The sequence below is a fragment of the Pongo abelii genome, chromosome 13, assembly GCF_028885655.2.
Source record: "Pongo abelii isolate AG06213 chromosome 13, NHGRI_mPonAbe1-v2.0_pri, whole genome shotgun sequence".
In the NCBI taxonomy this organism is placed as follows: Eukaryota; Metazoa; Chordata; class Mammalia; order Primates; family Hominidae; genus Pongo; species Pongo abelii.
The window spans coordinates 51999569-52015856 of NC_071998.2; the positions used below are offsets into that span (position 1 = coordinate 51999569).

Below are 16288 nucleotides of genomic sequence, written 5' to 3' on the forward strand. Positions count from 1 at the left end.
CTCATGAGTAGATACTTTCCTGGAAGGAAATTCATCAGTTGGTGGACCATGGAATTTGGGAAGCCCCGGAGGAATATTGGTCTATTTATTAAAACGCTGACTTAATGGTTTATTCCTGATGATGGTTGTGTGGTCAGTAGCTCATTCTGGGGAGCTACTGGCAGCCTGGACCTAGAGAAGAAGCCTGTTTATGAACTACAGGTCGAATATCCCTAATCTGAAAATCTAAAACTTTTTCTAAAAATTTGTATTTTTTTTTTGAGACAGGGTCTTGCCCCTATTACCCAGGCTGGAGTGCAGTCATGTGATCGTGGCTCACTGCAGCCTCGACTTCCCAGGCTTAGGTGATTCTATTTTTAGTAGGGATAGGGTTTTGCCGTGTTGCCCTGGCTGGTCTGGAACTCCTGATCTAAAACGATCTGCCCACCTCAGCCTCCCAAAGTGCTGGGATTACCAGCATGAGTCACTGTGCCTGGCCTGAAAATCCAAAACTTTTGGGTTCCAACATGAGGCTCAAATAAAGATCTGTAATTTCAAATAAGGGATATGTCATTGGTAGAACAAAGTGAACTTGGTCACACAGACTTTGGCCTCATTAACTCCTTGTTACTTACGGTATATTGTTTGACGTCACGTATTTCTAATTCTTTGTTTGCAGCCTGAAACCAAAACATCAAAAGATCCTTCAAAGAAACATAAAATTCTATATGTGTCTTATGGATATATGTTTAATATATCCATACCTATATATATGCAAAAGTGATTATTTGATATTGAGGGTAAAGTTGCTGAAAAGTGTCAATGGCTCTAGAAATATTTTGTATAAAAGGATCAGGACTATACGACGCATTTAACTGTTCCAAGTAGATTTTATGTCCGCAGAATAGAAATAATCTCATCCCCAGACACCTCTGGTCATATGTTCAGTAATGCCTCCCACCTGCCATTAGCCATAATCAGGTTCACAGGTGTGTAGTGAGCTGAAGATAAGACACATCGGCCAGTGTGCTAAACATTTTTATTTGTAATAAGACTAAATGAAACCTTTATTGCCAATAATAAACTTACCCAGTGCCCATGGCTTCTTGGTCCTCACTGATACACATAAAAAGCTGATGCACTTATTCATTAAATTACTTATTCATTTGTTTGGGTAAAACAATAAGCTGATGCTAATCTTGGGCTGAAACAACTTTCCTGAACAGGTTATGTGGGTCATGAATTTATTTTGGACACGAGACCCTTCAAAAAGTCTGCAAATATTGAGGCTGTGGATGTGGCCAAGAGACTCCAGGATTATGGTAAGTGGCTTTTGACATTCATGCCGCTGCCCATGCTGGCTGTGGACCACTTCCTAAAGCACAAATGGAAAGTGCAGGCACCACAGTAAACTGATCTGGGGGATAAATGGGGAGCTCAGGGTTCTTGGCAACCTCCAAAATAATAGAGAAAAAAGTTTCCTTATGACTGCACTAGTCCTGCCCTTCAGAAGATATTAAAATATGCATCTTGAATCCATTAACAGCCAAGAAAAGTGTTTATGATTAAAATTAAAACCCCTTAGAGTGGCAGTGAGTGCAGTGGTGAAGGAGACAGAGCAAGTAACCCATCGAAGTGGTAGAGACAAATAGCATTGGAGTTTTATAGCCACCTCTGTCATGGCGTAGCTGTTTCAGCTGCTTCTAGAGATGAAGAAATAAGTGTAGTAGTTTTCACAAAGAAAATGCAACTTTCTTTGAAGCATTTTTAAAGACATGGACACTTTACCTGTGCATTAGTGGGTGTTCATTCAGCTCAGCTCACTATATTTTCCTAGTGAACAATGTTATTAATATTATAATATTGAGATCATATTACTTTTTGGGGTGTTGGGGAGACAGAGTCTCACTTTGTCGCCCAGGCTGGAGTGCAGTGGTGTGATCTTGGCTCACTGCAACCTCCACCTCCTGGGTTCAAGTGATTCTCATGCCTCAGCCTCCCACGTAGCTGGGACTACAGGTGCACACCACCATACCCAGCTATTTTTTTATGTTTTTAGTAGAGATGGGGTTTCACCATGTTGGCCAGGCTGGTCTCAGACTCCTGAGCTCAGGCAGTCCACCCACCTCGGCCTCTGAAAGTGCTGGGATTACAGGTGTGAGCCAGCACGCCCAGCCAATATTACTATTATAATAATATGAAAATGATAATAATATCAAGGATCTTTCAATTCTCAGAAAGGCTAAGTTGGGGAGAACGTTGCCATTCAATGGATATGGAGTCCTATCTGAGTTCTAATGACTTGTTTTGGGAAAAAAAGAAAAAAATCTTTTAAATTTAATAGTTTCATTACTGCATCATAATGGGAATCCCATGTGTGTGACTCACTCCTCTCTCGAATGAATGATCTTATTATGCAGTTACACTGATAATAGATGGGAAAGCCAGAGAAAGGCTTCACTAATGAAATTACCAATCCCATCCTCAAGATCTCTGCTTGGCAACTCTTGTAACCTGACAGTAGAACTCCTTTCCCCTGACAGCCTCCCGGCTAGCGATTGGGTAATGGCCGACTCAGGAAAACACACTCACTTTGTGGATGCCTTGCCTACTTCACACAACTAACTGCAACAGCATTTGCAAGGAGAGAGAGGAGGGGGTCACAGGGAGGTGGTAACTGAAGTTACTACCCAGTGTTTCTGAATCATGTTGTCTCCTGACCTCAATGTTATTTTGAAGATTGATAGAACCGTTTCCATACTTGTCCAAAAGCCCAGAATTGTCCAGGTGCCTGGCACATAGTAGGCACTCAACACATAGTGTTAATAAATGAGAGACCAAATGAATAGCTAGTCAAAAAACAATGAACATGACAACACAGTTTCCAGGTCTTAAGCATAACTGCTGAATGTGAATTTTTAAGGAAGAGCGCTAATAATCTGTATATTTAACATGCAGCTTCTGTATGAGTCTTTTCAGGCCATTTTGGGGCATACTGCCTTACACAGCAGTTCCAGGCTAATTATCAGACCAATTATCAGAATCACCTGGCATGTTTTATGACTCATAGATTTTTGGACCCTACCTTGGACTTCCTGAATCAGGGTCTAGATGCAGGAATTTTTTTTGCAAGTTCTCAGGTGGTTCAAAATATGGGGACCACTATAGCAGGATATGTTGGACTGAATTTGCTCACACATGGAATTAAGGGCAGACGTGATAGGTAATCAGCTTGTTCTCTTAAAACAAACAAACAAAAATTCCTGTCTGGTTTGAGTGACAAAGGTGTATGCATTTACCAAAACTCATTAAATGGTACAGTTAGGATTTGTGCATTTCACTGTAAGTTTTATCACAAAAATATGTGAACAGATATTGAATTCTAGTCATGATATATATGCTGAGGGGTTTAAGAGTGAAGTGTACTAATGACTGCAGTGTACTTTGAAATGCATCAGAAAGTAAGACGGATGGGTGGATGAGTAGATATGTGATAAAGCAAACAACAGCATTGTAGAATCTAGGTGGTGGGTGTATGGGTGCTCACCTACAGTCCTTTCAACTCATCTGGATGTTAGTGGTTTTTTTTTTTTTTTTTTTTTTTTTTTTTTTAATAAAGACAAGGTCTTACTCTGTCGCCCAGGCTGGAGTGCAGTGTTATGATCTTGACTCACTGCAGGCTCACCTCATGGATTCAAGTGATCCTCCCAACTCAGCTTTCTAAGTACCTGGGACTACAGGCACATACCACCACATCCAGCTAATTTTTGTATTTTTTGTAGAGACGGGGTTTTGCCATGTTGCCCAGGCAGGTCTCAAACTCCTGGGCTTAAGCAATCCACTGGCCTTGGCCTCCCAAAGTGCTGGGATTATAGGTGTGTGAGCCACAGCGCCTGGCCTGAACATTTTTAAATAAAATGTTGGTAGAGAATGTTTTAAATCATGCAGATGTGACTTTAAAGTACTCCATGTAATAATGATGCTCACCAGAATTTGAGAACCACTGCACATTGGGGCAAGATTAGTTCAGAGGTGTATCAACCTGGGAGTTGTTCTTCAGCTTTTAAAAGTTTCATAGGCCCGGTGTGGTGGCTTATGCCTGTTATCTCTGCATATTGGGAGGCAGAGACAGGCATATCGCTTGAGCTCGGTAGCCTGGACAACATGGTGAAACCGTGTCTATGCAACAACAACAAAATTAGCCGGGCATGGTGGCGTGCACCTGTAGTCTCAGCTACTTGGAAGGCTTAGGTGGGAGGATCACTTGAGCCCAGGAGGTTGAGGCTGCAGTGAACCGTGAGTGTGCCAGTGCACTCTAGCCTGAGTGACAGAGCAAGACCCTGTCTCAAAAAAAAAAAAAAAAAAAAAAAAAAAGGTTTATAGAAAAAATACAAGAAATGGAAAATGTTGTTTTTGATTTTTGTCCTGGAAATCTCTCTCTTGACTACGTATCTTGTTGCATCACCTTACATGTGAAAACCTTTGGAAACAGAAACACACTGAGCCTGTGTTCAATGTAAAGGCAAAGGCTTTCCACATACTGGCCAAACTTCAGTTTCCTTATCATACAAAATGGGGACAATAAGATTTGCTCCAGGGTCCTTAATACTTGTTATCTTATTATTTAACTTTTGATAAGCTATAATATTTTTATTTCTCTTAATTGCATATAATACACGATAATTACTGAAAGATTCTAAAATACGATCGAAGTGAAATAAAAATCCCAGTCTTATTTTCTGGCCATATTTACAGTTAACATTTTATGTTTTCTTCAAGGCATCTTCCCGCATAAAATATACATATGTTATATAAGTACTTTGTCCTTTTATTTATATATAGAAATGGGATATCATTATGTGGCTTGCTTTTTTCACTTAATATTTTTGAATGTTTAGCCAGTTTAACACATTTACATACTTTTGGATGGTTGTCTATTTACTGTATGGGTGCTCTGTAAAATTTGCTTATCTGATCCCCCATTGTTGGATATTAGGTTGTTTCCTAAATTTTTCTTCTATAAACAGCACTGAGATGAGTCCCCAAATACATACATTTGCAAATGTACCTGATGATTTTCTTAGGGTAAAATATAAGAAGGGATAGGAACTTTTCTTCCAAACTGGGTAGGCCACTGACTTTCAGTGAGGCAAGTTCTCCTGTCTCCCTTTGCAGGATTTCACGCCCCTACCATGTCCTGGCCTGTGGCAGGGACCCTCATGGTTGAGCCCACTGAGTCGGAGGACAAGGCAGAGCTGGACAGATTCTGTGATGCCATGATCAGCATTCGGCAGGAAATTGCTGACATTGAGGAGGGCCGCATCGACCCCAGGGTCAATCCGCTGAAGGTGCGTAGGCCCTGGAACTTTGTTTGAAATGTTCCTTAAACTAGAAAATGATGTCTGGACAGTGTACCAGCAACTCCTGAACTCTCAACTGAGGATGATACTCTTCCCTAGAATAAGGTAATTCTTCTGAGAAGATGCAGTTGTTACTTTGAAGTTTCCATCGTCTTGAACAGCATAGCAGTTACTCAAGGATGATGTGGCTGTGAAAGCTGTCCACAACTGTCTAGTTGGAGAATTTGTAACATTCTGCATCTCTGTTTGATGTACTGTAGTGAGAATATGGCATAAATAAAACTCACATATTCACATCACAAACTCTGTACAAGCACACATTCTTATATTAGAGCAGTTATCGCTGAGAAAACTGGATTGATATTTGGACTGGATGTTACAATGTTTATGCCCCATGTTGGGGAAAAGTTGGTTGGGCATTACTCTGCCGCTTCCAAAACATGTTAATTTTACATCTGGTCAGAGTCCTAAGTTTCTTGTTAGTCCAGATATTAAGCTGGAAGATCAGGAGTGGAGAATACCATGAAGGCTGTGGTTGTGTCTTCATGGCTATAAGCCAGAGAACAAGTCTGATATGCCTGCAGCAGCTGGGGCAAGTTCCCAAACTGCCTACCTGTAGGAGAGGGCAGGGACCAGTGACTTGCAGAAGGCAGGCACCTCTCTAGAGGTGAGTTCACAGAGTCATGGAGGCATACAAGATGATTACGCTTACCACCATTTATTTCTCTTTTCTCTCTGAAGACACCTGCTTCTTTCAGGATTTAGGCTATTTTTTTAAATGGCAATAAACATTTCAAAGAGTGTAACAGTGAGTTATAATACAAGTGGATAATACTACTCATAGGATGATATCAGATTTTAAAATGAGCCAAATTATGCTATATGCAGTTTATTAACATATGCAGTAATAGTATAAAAGCATGATGAGAATGGTAAACAGCAAATTCAGAAGAGTGGTTAGCACTGGGACAGGGATATACAGGCAGCGCCAAATGTGTAGGTAATGTTTTCTAAAAGGTGAAGCAAATATGACAGAATGCTCATTAGACTTTGCTGGGTGGTGGATGTGATGATTATTACCATAACGTTCTGATATTTAAAATATTTCACAATTACAAATCACATTGTACCCCCCCTAAATTGAAAGAAAACAACAGCTTTCTCTGCCTGGGCTCCTGTCAGAAGCTTGACGGTTGAGGCGCAGGGTGGGAGGAGAAGACAGTGTATTGCTCTGACCCCTCCTCTGTCCGTGTCTCTGTCTCAGATGTCTCCACACTCCCTGACCTGCGTTACATCTTCCCGCTGGGACCGGCCTTATTCCAGAGAGGTGGCAGCATTCCCACTCGTAAGTTCTCTGAATCTGAATGTGCCAGCTGGGAAGGCACAGGCCAGCTCCTATCCTGAGGGGTGTACGCTCTTAGCCTCATCATTATAGAAACCGTATGTGGGGCACCTTGTGAAATAAGGGTCTTGAAGAGGAATGAGGAGCAAAGAAATTGGCTTTCAGAGGCGAGGTCACACAGTATCAACCACAGATCTGGGAACCCATAGGGAACACAGTGGGGGAAAACTGAATACAAGTCATGCCCAGTGGACCAATGTGTTTCCCTCCACTGTGGGACAGGGAGATGGCACCCAATGCAACCTTCCTTTCCTTTCTGATTCTTATATGGAGGAGAAGGTTCTGTGTAGTCTGTTTGAGTGAGGTAGGGAGAAAGCTAAAAATGTGCCAAATTATGCTATGTGCTGTTTATGGATCTGTGCAGTAATAGTATAAAAACATAATGAGAATGGTAAATCCTGTATTCATTGGAGAGGCGGGCAAACAAAATGATGCTTTTTTTTTTTGCTTTTTTTTTTTTTTTTCTTTTTTTTGAGATGGAGTCTCACTCTGTTGCCCAGGCTGGAGTGCAGTGGCATGATCCCGGGTTCATGCCATTCTCCTACCTCAGCCTCCCGCTGGGACTACAGGCACCTGCCACCATGCCCGGGTAATTTTTTGTATTTTCAGTAGAGACGGGGTTTCACCGTGTTAGCCGGGAGGGTCTTAATCTCCTGACCTCGTGATCCGCCCACCCCGGCCTCCCAAAGTGCTGGGATTACAGGCGTGTGCCATCGCACCCAGCTGATGCTTTTTTTTTAATCGTTCAAATTTTTATTTTAATGCACAGTATGAGAAATTAACTTTTTTTTTTTTTTTTTTTGAGATAGAATTTCACTCTTGTTGCCCAGGCTGGAGTGCAATGGCACAATCTCGGCTCACCACAACCTCTGCCTCCCAGGTTAAAGTGATTCTCCTACCTCAGCCTCCCAAGTAACTGGGATTACAGGCATGCACCACCATGCCTGGCTAATTTTGCATTTTTAGTAGAGATGGGGTTTCTCCATGTCGGTCAGGCTGGTCTCGAACTCCTGACCTCAGCTGATCTGCCTGCCTTGGCCTCCCAAAGTGCTGGGATTAAAGGAGTGAGCCACCGGGCCCGGCCAAGAAATTAACTTTTAAATCAACTGAATTGTATGGAAAATGACATGGCAAATAAATTAGACCTATGTTAAAAGAGAAGGTCAGCTAAATATCCAAACTTAAGGATATAATGGGCACAGAAAAACATAGATTCCAAAGTCTTCTTTAAGCAGTTGAAGTCTTTCAAACACAACTTTGCTATAAACTGGTCCAGAGATCAACAGCACATAGGGATGCTTAACAGGGGTGGTGATCAGCGACACGTCTCCTGGGAAATGCCTCTTTTTTTTTTTAACGGTAATGTAGGGTTGGATTTTAGGTTCTCAGAATATTTGTTGGGCTGATGGTGTCTTAGGTTGTGGGAATAGCATTGCCACCTCCTTTTCTCTAAGAGAAACCTCTCAGAACATTGCACAGCATTTCCATCTTTTGTCCTTTGCAGCCCTTCGTGAAACCAGAGAACAAATTCTGGCCAACGATTGCCCGGATTGATGACATATATGGAGATCAGCACCTGGTTTGTACCTGCCCACCCATGGAAGTTTATGAGTCTCCATTTTCTGAACAAAAGAGGGCCTCTTCTTAGTCCTCTCTCCCTAAGTTTAGAGGACTGATTTGATGCCTCTCCCGAGAGCATTTGATAAGCAAGAAAGATTTCATCTCCCACCCCAGCCTCAAGTAGGAGTTTTATGTACTGTGTATATCTCTGTAATCTCTGTCAAGGTAAATGTAAATACAGTAGCTGGAGGGAGTTGAAGCTGATGGGTGGAAGACGAATTTGCTTTGGTATTCTGCTTCTACGTGTGCCAGTTGCCTGGATTGGGAGCCATTTTGTGTTTTGCATAGAAAGTTTTAGAAACTTTTTTTAATGTGGCAAGTTTGCAGACGTTATAGAGGCTATCCTGGAGACTTAATAGACATTTTTTTGTTCCAAAAGAGTCCATGTGGACTGTGCCATCTGTGGGAAATCCCAGGGCAAATGTTTACATTTTGTATACCCTGAAGAACTCTTTTTCCTCTAATATGCCTAATCTGTAATCATATTTCTGAGTGTTTTTCCTCTTTTTCTGTGTGAGGTTTTTTTTATCTGCATTTATTACTATTCTAATAAAAGCATTTTGATTGGAAGAATGCCTTTCTCTTGGTCTACTTTATAGTTTTACCACCATTACACCCTAGATTCAGTGGGAGCTGAAGGGCAATGAGAACACCCAACCCAGTAGCCATTGTTACATCATCAGTTTTGCCTTTGACTGGCTGAAGAAACAGTTGTCTTGGTCAACAGTGAAGACCACTTTGGCCCTTTTTGTTGGAACTGAGTTATATTGCATGTAACTGTACTCCAGCTATGGAAGTTCAATCAAATAGCAATTTATCTTTTCTCATTTAAGTCCAGAGATAATAAGCCAAGCACTGGTGCTCCTTCAGTTTTCCCACTCTGCCTTCCTTTGCATAAAGTTTTCATCCGCATGGTCTCAAGAAGGCTGTTGCATTTCCAGGCATCACATACCCATTCTAGTTAGGATTAAAAGGGAAGAGCAAAGGCCAGGCGTGATGGCTCATGCCTGTAATCCCAGCACTTTGGGAGGCTGAGGCGGGAGGATCACCTGAGGTCAGGAGTTGGAGACCAGCCTGGCCAACATGATGAAACCCCATCTCTACTAAAAATACAAAAAATTAGCCGGGATGGTGGTGCATACCTGTAGTCCCAGCTACTTGGGAGGCTGAGGTGGGAGAATTGCTTGAACCCGGGAGGCAGAGGTTGCAGTGAGCTGAGATTGTGCCACTGCACTCCAGCCTGGGCAACAGAGTGAGATCTTGTCTCAAAAAGAAAAAAAAAAAAAAAGAGCAAAAGCAGATTCCACCCAAATCTGCTTCTTTTGAAATGTTTTCCAATATGTTCCACTCAGTAACTGCTGCAGCTGGCCAAAATTGGTTCAAATCTCACTCCCAGCTACAAGAAAGTGTGGGGAAGTCTGTTACCTGGGCATGTGACTGCCCCAAACAAAATCAGGAGTATGTTAATTTTTAAAAAGGTGGGGAGAATGGGTTTTAGGTTGGCAACTAGCATGCCTGCCACAAATGACTTTGCCTTAGAAGTAGCAAATGCTCTAATCATGACTACTTGGCTACTTGGTTCCTTGCATGGCAGCTTCCTCCAACATTACTTAGTGTCCCTAGGCTTTAATGCTAGTGATCTGGGTGCTCTACTGAATTATCTGCAAGTATTCCACTTATTTTTATATGTAAAAAGTTTATACAACAATTTACTTTAGCCTAACAAAGCAGTAGAGAAGTGATGGGATTCACGGTTCCTTTTTTACACAATAATTAAATGATATCTATTAAGTACTGCATCTCAGGTATCAGGCAATTTTTTTTTTTTTTTTTTTTTTTTTTTTGAGACAGAGTCTCATTCTTGTCACCCAGGCTGGAGTGCATTGGTGCAATCTCGGCTCACTGCAACCTCTGCCTCCCAGGTTCAAGTGATTCTCCTGCCTCAGTCTCCTGAGTAGCTGGGATTACAGGTGCCCACCACGAGGCCCAGCTAATTTGTATACTTTTAGTAGAGACAGGGTTTTGCCATGTTGGCCAGGCTGGTCTCGAACTCCTAACCTCAGGCCTCCAACTCCTGACCTCAGCCTCTCAAAGTGCTGGGATTACAGGCGTGAGTCACCATGCCCGGCTTGGTATTCTTTTAAGTGTTTAAAATATACTACCTCATTTGACCCTCACAATGTTCCACTCTTACACATGTGGGGAAGGGTATGAAGAGATGCCTAAAGTCCCACTATCAGCCAGTAAGAGGGAGGGGCAGAATTTGGATCCAGCCTTACTGGCTCCAGTACCTATCAGCCAAAACAGGATACCCTGCTGCTATGGCAACTGCAGACCTGGGGACTCTACCCTTCCTGAGTTGGAAACCCTGCTTAGTGCAAGTTAGCCATCAGGGCCTGGGGCGGCCCCTTCTTAGGAAGGACAAGTGTATGACAGTAAATAATGGAAGCAAACAGCAATTCTTTTCTACTTACTTTACACAGTGTTTGTAGTTGAGTGCCAAGGTTGTTTCCATGGCTATTATCCATTACTTGCCCCCAGAACATAGCAGAGCCAAACATAGGCGATTAAGAGTCAAGTGAATCACTTGTCCTTCACTATTAATTGCTCATGTGTTACCTAACACTTGTGCCAGTCTTTCCCTGCCCCGGACCTCATCCTGAAAGGCACTGCCCCTTGGAGCCCTGTCCCCAGTCACCTTGCTTTGCTAGTCGTTCTCTGTATTTCATCCTAGCCATTCTCTGTATTTCATCATTTCAAAAATGCCTTCTTCATATCCCCATGAAATAGGCTTTCTGTTATCTTCTATCTTGGCCCTTGGTTTGTTTCCTCCTGTACCCTGGGCACAATTCGTGATTTTTTTTTTTTTGGAAACAGAGTCTTGCTCTTTTGCCCAGGCTGGAGTGCAGTGGTGCGACCTCGGCTCACTGCAAGCTCCACCTCCTGGGTTCACACCATTCTCCTGCCTCAGCCTCCCGAGTTGCTGGGACTACAGGCGCCCGCCACCATGCCCGGCTAATTTTTTGTATTTTTAGTAAAGGGGGGGTTTCACCATGTTAGCCAGGATGGTCTCAATCTCCTGACCTCGTGATTTGCCTGCCTCGGCCTCCCAAAGTGCTGGGATTACAGGCGTGAGCCACCGCGCCCGGCCCATAATTAATTTTTTAATGTTCACTCAGTTTTTGTCTCTTTGTTTTGGTCTCTCTAGTAGAGACCGTATCTTACCCATTGTTGGATTCTCAGTGCTGAGCCAGGGCCTTCCAAGTAGTATGTGTTCAACAAATAAAAAGAAATATGGGCTGGGCGTGATGATTCATGCCTGTAATCCCAGCACTTTGGGAGGCCGAGGCCCGTGGATTGCCTGAGCTCAGGAGTTCAAGACCAACCTGGTCAACATGGTGAAACCTCATCTCTCCTAAAAATACAAAAAACTAGCCAGACATGGTGGTGTGTGCCTGTAATCCCAGCTACTCAGGAGGCTGAGGCACAAGAATCACTTGAACCCGGGAGGCAGAGTTTGCAGTGAGCCGAGATCACTCCCCTGCACTCCAGCCTGGGTGACAGAGCAAGACTCTGTCTCAAAAAAAAAAGAAAAAAAGAAACAAGAAAAGAAATATGGTGGGCTGGGCACAGTGGCTCACCCCTATCATCTCAGCACTTTGAGAGGCTGAGGTGGGTGGATCACTTGAGGTCAGGAGTTCAAGACCAGCCAGGCCAACATGGAGAAACCCTGTCTCTACTAAAAATATAAAAATTAGCTGGGTGTGGCAGCACGTGCCTGTAATCCCAGCTACTCAGGAGGCTGAGGCAGGAGAATCACTTGAACCTGGGAGGCCCAGGCTGCAGTGAGCTGAGATCGGCCAATGCATTCCAGCCTGGCGACAGAGCCAGACTCCATCTCAAAAAAAAAAAAAAAAAAAAAAAATTGAATGATCTCAAAGAGGCACATTGCCATGGAAACCCGTATTTCCAATGTCTGCTGTGAGCAGTTCTGTTAAAGATATGTACAAAATGCCAGAGCTTGAAGATGGGGCCTCTGAAATGGCTTTGTGTAGACTGTGTCCCCTAAAATTTTTCTGTTTATCATGGAAAAATATACATAATACAAAATGTAGCACTTTAACCATTCTCAGGTATACAATGTATGAGTTAAGTACATTCACAATGTTGTGCAGAATGTGCCTTTTCAGCAGAGGTGGTTTTTTTAGTCAAGTGAAGCAGCGGGAGTGGAGAGGAGCAGTTTTAAGACTGGGAGCCTGAGGCCGTCATGTGCACCCATCCTATGAACTGGGTATCCCCTCTGCATCCTCACAGCCCTGGGCCCTAGCCACTTCCACCTGGGACCCACCACAGGCCACTGAGAGCAATCCTCACCTGGTAGCCTGGTGTGATAAAGAGCAAGAGCCCTGGCCCCATCTGAAAACCCATGAGACCTACATGCTCCAGGAAACAGCCCAAACCCTGGCCAACGTCTGACCAATTGTTCTGTCCCAGAGCCCTGCGAATCACTAAAAGGGCTCACGTTTCAGCTTCTAAATTGTTTGTCTCAGATGGATTCATGCACCCCGAAGTGGCACCTAAATCCTTTTTCTAAATGAGGGGCACTAGTTTTGTCATTGGAAACCTGATGCCCCTTATCCAGATAAAGGGTTGCCTCTCAACTTGCATTGTTCACATTTCAGGGAACTTTCCATAACTCTAGGCCTTTAAGGGATAAGGGTGGACTTAGTTAACCTTACATCTTTTATACAAGTCTTACCATTTTAAGAGAAAGCCCCCTTTTCCCTGGCTTTGGCCAGGGATCCCACAGTTAGTCCCAGACTGGTGCTTTGGCCTTGAGCTCTGATCTGCTTGGCTCCTTGCTCCTGCCAGCACTGAGTCAAGGAAGTCTCTCCCCGACCCTCCACTCTTCCCCAACCAACTAGGCAGCAAGATTGCTGAACTGAGTGGACCACATGGGAGCCCAGATCTGAGACAAGATATAGGGAAGGGAGTGAACATCCCAGGGATTAAAATGTCTGAGAGGTTGAAAATTGTGTTCAGAAGTCCAGGCGTGGTGGCTCACACCTGTAATCCCAGCACTTTGGGAGGCTGAGGTGGGCGGATCACCTGAGGTCAGGAGTTTGAGACCAGCCTGGCCAACGTGGTGAAACCCTATCTCTACTAAAAATACAAAAATTAGCTAGGTGTGGTGACGGGCACCTGCAATCCCAGCTACTTGGGAGGCTGAGGCAGGAGAATTGCTTGAACCTGGGAGGCAGAGGTTGCAGTGAGCAGAGATCACACCACTATACTCCAGCCTGGACGAGAAAGTGAGACTCCAACTCAATAAATAAATAAGGAAAACCGTGTTCAGAGAGCAGTAGCCCCTGAGAGTAGGGCTGGTGGCAACATCCCTGGATCGTTACAGTATCCCAGGATGGGAGGTTGAGGGGTTGGGAAGACTACGTTTTATGGATGCGGGTCACTATCCCTCTACGTAAGATTAATGTAGAGCATGTTTGTGTGTGTGAATATTATTTTTTCCTTACTGTGGCCTTTTTCTTCCTTCTCTTCTGTTCATAACATGTCATTCTCATCCTCTGCTGCTCTGAGTGCTTCATCATACCCTCTCCCTGCTTCTCCTCTAGTCCTGGTTTGGGCCTGCCTCCCAGCTGTTGCTTTTCACCTTGCCAAGCTCTCACTCCCCAGCCTTCAGACAAGAAGCTCCTTTGGTCTGGAGCTTTTCCCACCACTCCCCACCTCCCATACATACAACTCCCTGGGGATGGAGATAAGTCTCTGACATCTCTGTTACGATTCTGCCGTCAAGTCATCCATACTAATGTTTGTTTCAATATGTTGTGAATTTGGGGCAGGGGGTGATCTCTGATGCCTAGAACTGGAAAGAGTTTTCCATAAAAGCCGTACTGCTAAGTCATGGTTTAATAGGCTTTTGTAGGGTAGTCTAGTATCCTACCCTTTTCCTCCATATCAAGCTTGTCCAACCCACAGCCCATGGTCTGCATGTGGCCCAGATGCTTTGAATGTGGACCAGCATAAATTTGTAAACTTTTTAAAAACATTATAAGATTTTGACCGGGTGTAGTGGCTCATGCCTGTAATCCCAACACTTTGGGAGGCCAAGGCAGGCGGATCACCTGAAGTCAGAAGTTCGAGACCAGCCTGGCCAACATGGTGAGACCCTGTCTCTACTAAAAATACAAAAATTAGCCGAGTGTGGTGGCACGTGCCTATAATCCCAACTACCAGGGAGGCTGAGGGGGGAGGATCGCTTGAACCTGGGAGGTGGAGGCTGCAGTGAGCCAATATCGCACCACTGCACTCCAGCCTGGGCAACACAGCGAGACTCTATCTCAAAAAAAAAAAAAATTATAAGGTTTTGCTTTTTTTTTTTTTCTTTTTCTTTTAAGCTCATCAGCTATCATTAGTGTATGTTATGTGTGCCCAAGACAATTCTTCCAATGTGGCCCAGGGAAGCCAAAAGATTGGACACCCTGCATATCATTGTTCCTATGGGAAGTATTCGTACAAATTCATACAAACAAAAGATTATTTCATTTTCAACCTACATCAAGAAAAACATCACGGCTTTCATTCTTTCACAAATTAACTTCTGGAACAAAGCTAGGGATTGCATGCAATTTCTTCTGAATTCAGCAGAATCTATGGAGGACTGAAAAAAAACCTACAAATTCCTTTTTAAGTGGAACTGCATGAAAGGAAACAAGTCTGGTTGCTGTAAGAGGTCTAGGGTTTTCAGAACTGACACAAGTGAAATCTTAGTGTGTTTTTCATCTGTTTGTTCCATTGTTGCATTTAGTTTAACCTCACTAGTAAAGTATTTGTACAGTTCTGGGTGTAACATTTTAAATTTCCTACAAAAGAGTTGTGAAGAACATTTGAAAAATCAAAACAAAAAACTCAGACTCAGAAGATTTAAGTGCATTAAATAACAACCAAAGTCATAAACTCCCAAAAAACAGGGTGGAATCCAACAGCTCCAGAAGTGAGGTCAGTCATCCTAAAAAAATGCAGACTTCCCCCACCGGTGCTGCCACTGGGAACTTGATCTAAAACTGCTACTCGCAGCAGAAGCAGCAAGCAGCCAAAGTTGAACTAGATGCAGATTCTTTCTTTAAAAGTCTGGCATAAAGAATAGGGAGAAAAAAAAAAAGATAACTTGCTTGTGTTCAAGACATTTCATCCAATATGAACTACAAAGGAATATCAATGTTATGCAAAATACAAAATCTAGATGTTTTTATTGGTTAAAAGAAGCTTATTGGTTGTATGCATTCCAAGATACAATGAAGAAAATTCTATCCATGGACAAGGCAGTTGGGGTAGGCTATTAAATAAACTTGCAAATAGCAAAGAAGTGAGTATAGTCTCTGGTATCAGACATGTTGGAGGGTGGGAATGGAGGGTTAGCTAGCAACATTTTTTTTTTTTTTTTTTTAATAAAGACTCTATCAGCCAGGTTGGAGTACAGTGGCTCAATAAGGGCTCACTGCAGCCTTGACCTTCCTGGCTCAAGTGATCCTCCTGCCTCACCCTCACAAGTAGCTGAGACTACAGGTGCATGCCACCATGCCCAGCTAATTTTTTTGAATTTTAGAAGAGATGAGGTCTTACTATGTTGCCCAGGCTGGTCTCAAACTCCTGAGCTCTAGCAATCCTCCTGCCTTGGCCTCCCAAATTGCTGGGTTTAGAAGTGTAAGCTACTGCATCAGTCCAGCAACACTATTTCTGTATTTTGTCAAAAAGACAGCTGTTAGCTTGGGACAGTGTCTGCCATTCATAGAAGTGCTGTCAATCTCAAGCCTAATGCTACTGAGCATGAGGCTATTTCGGGAGAAGAGGCTGAAGGAAGGTGCTATAGTTAAGCAGGCTCAATATAGTCCTTAAGGAATTATTTCCCAGA

At 43.3% G+C, this 16288-nt stretch overlaps 1 protein-coding gene across 1 annotated transcript in view; it reads left to right on the plus strand.

Moving 5' to 3' along the window:
• Positions 1-8932, plus strand: part of GLDC (glycine decarboxylase) — a 112358-nt gene extending 103426 nt beyond the window's left edge. Inside the window, exons 22-25 of the mRNA XM_002819798.4 lie at positions 1206-1301; positions 5155-5327; positions 6604-6684; positions 8246-8932. Of these exons, the coding sequence (XP_002819844.2) occupies positions 1206-1301; positions 5155-5327; positions 6604-6684; positions 8246-8389 (494 nt within the window). The 3' untranslated portion in view covers positions 8390-8932. The remainder of the gene's footprint in view (positions 1-1205; positions 1302-5154; positions 5328-6603; positions 6685-8245) is intronic.
• The last annotated feature ends 7356 nt before the right edge of the window (positions 8933-16288 follow it).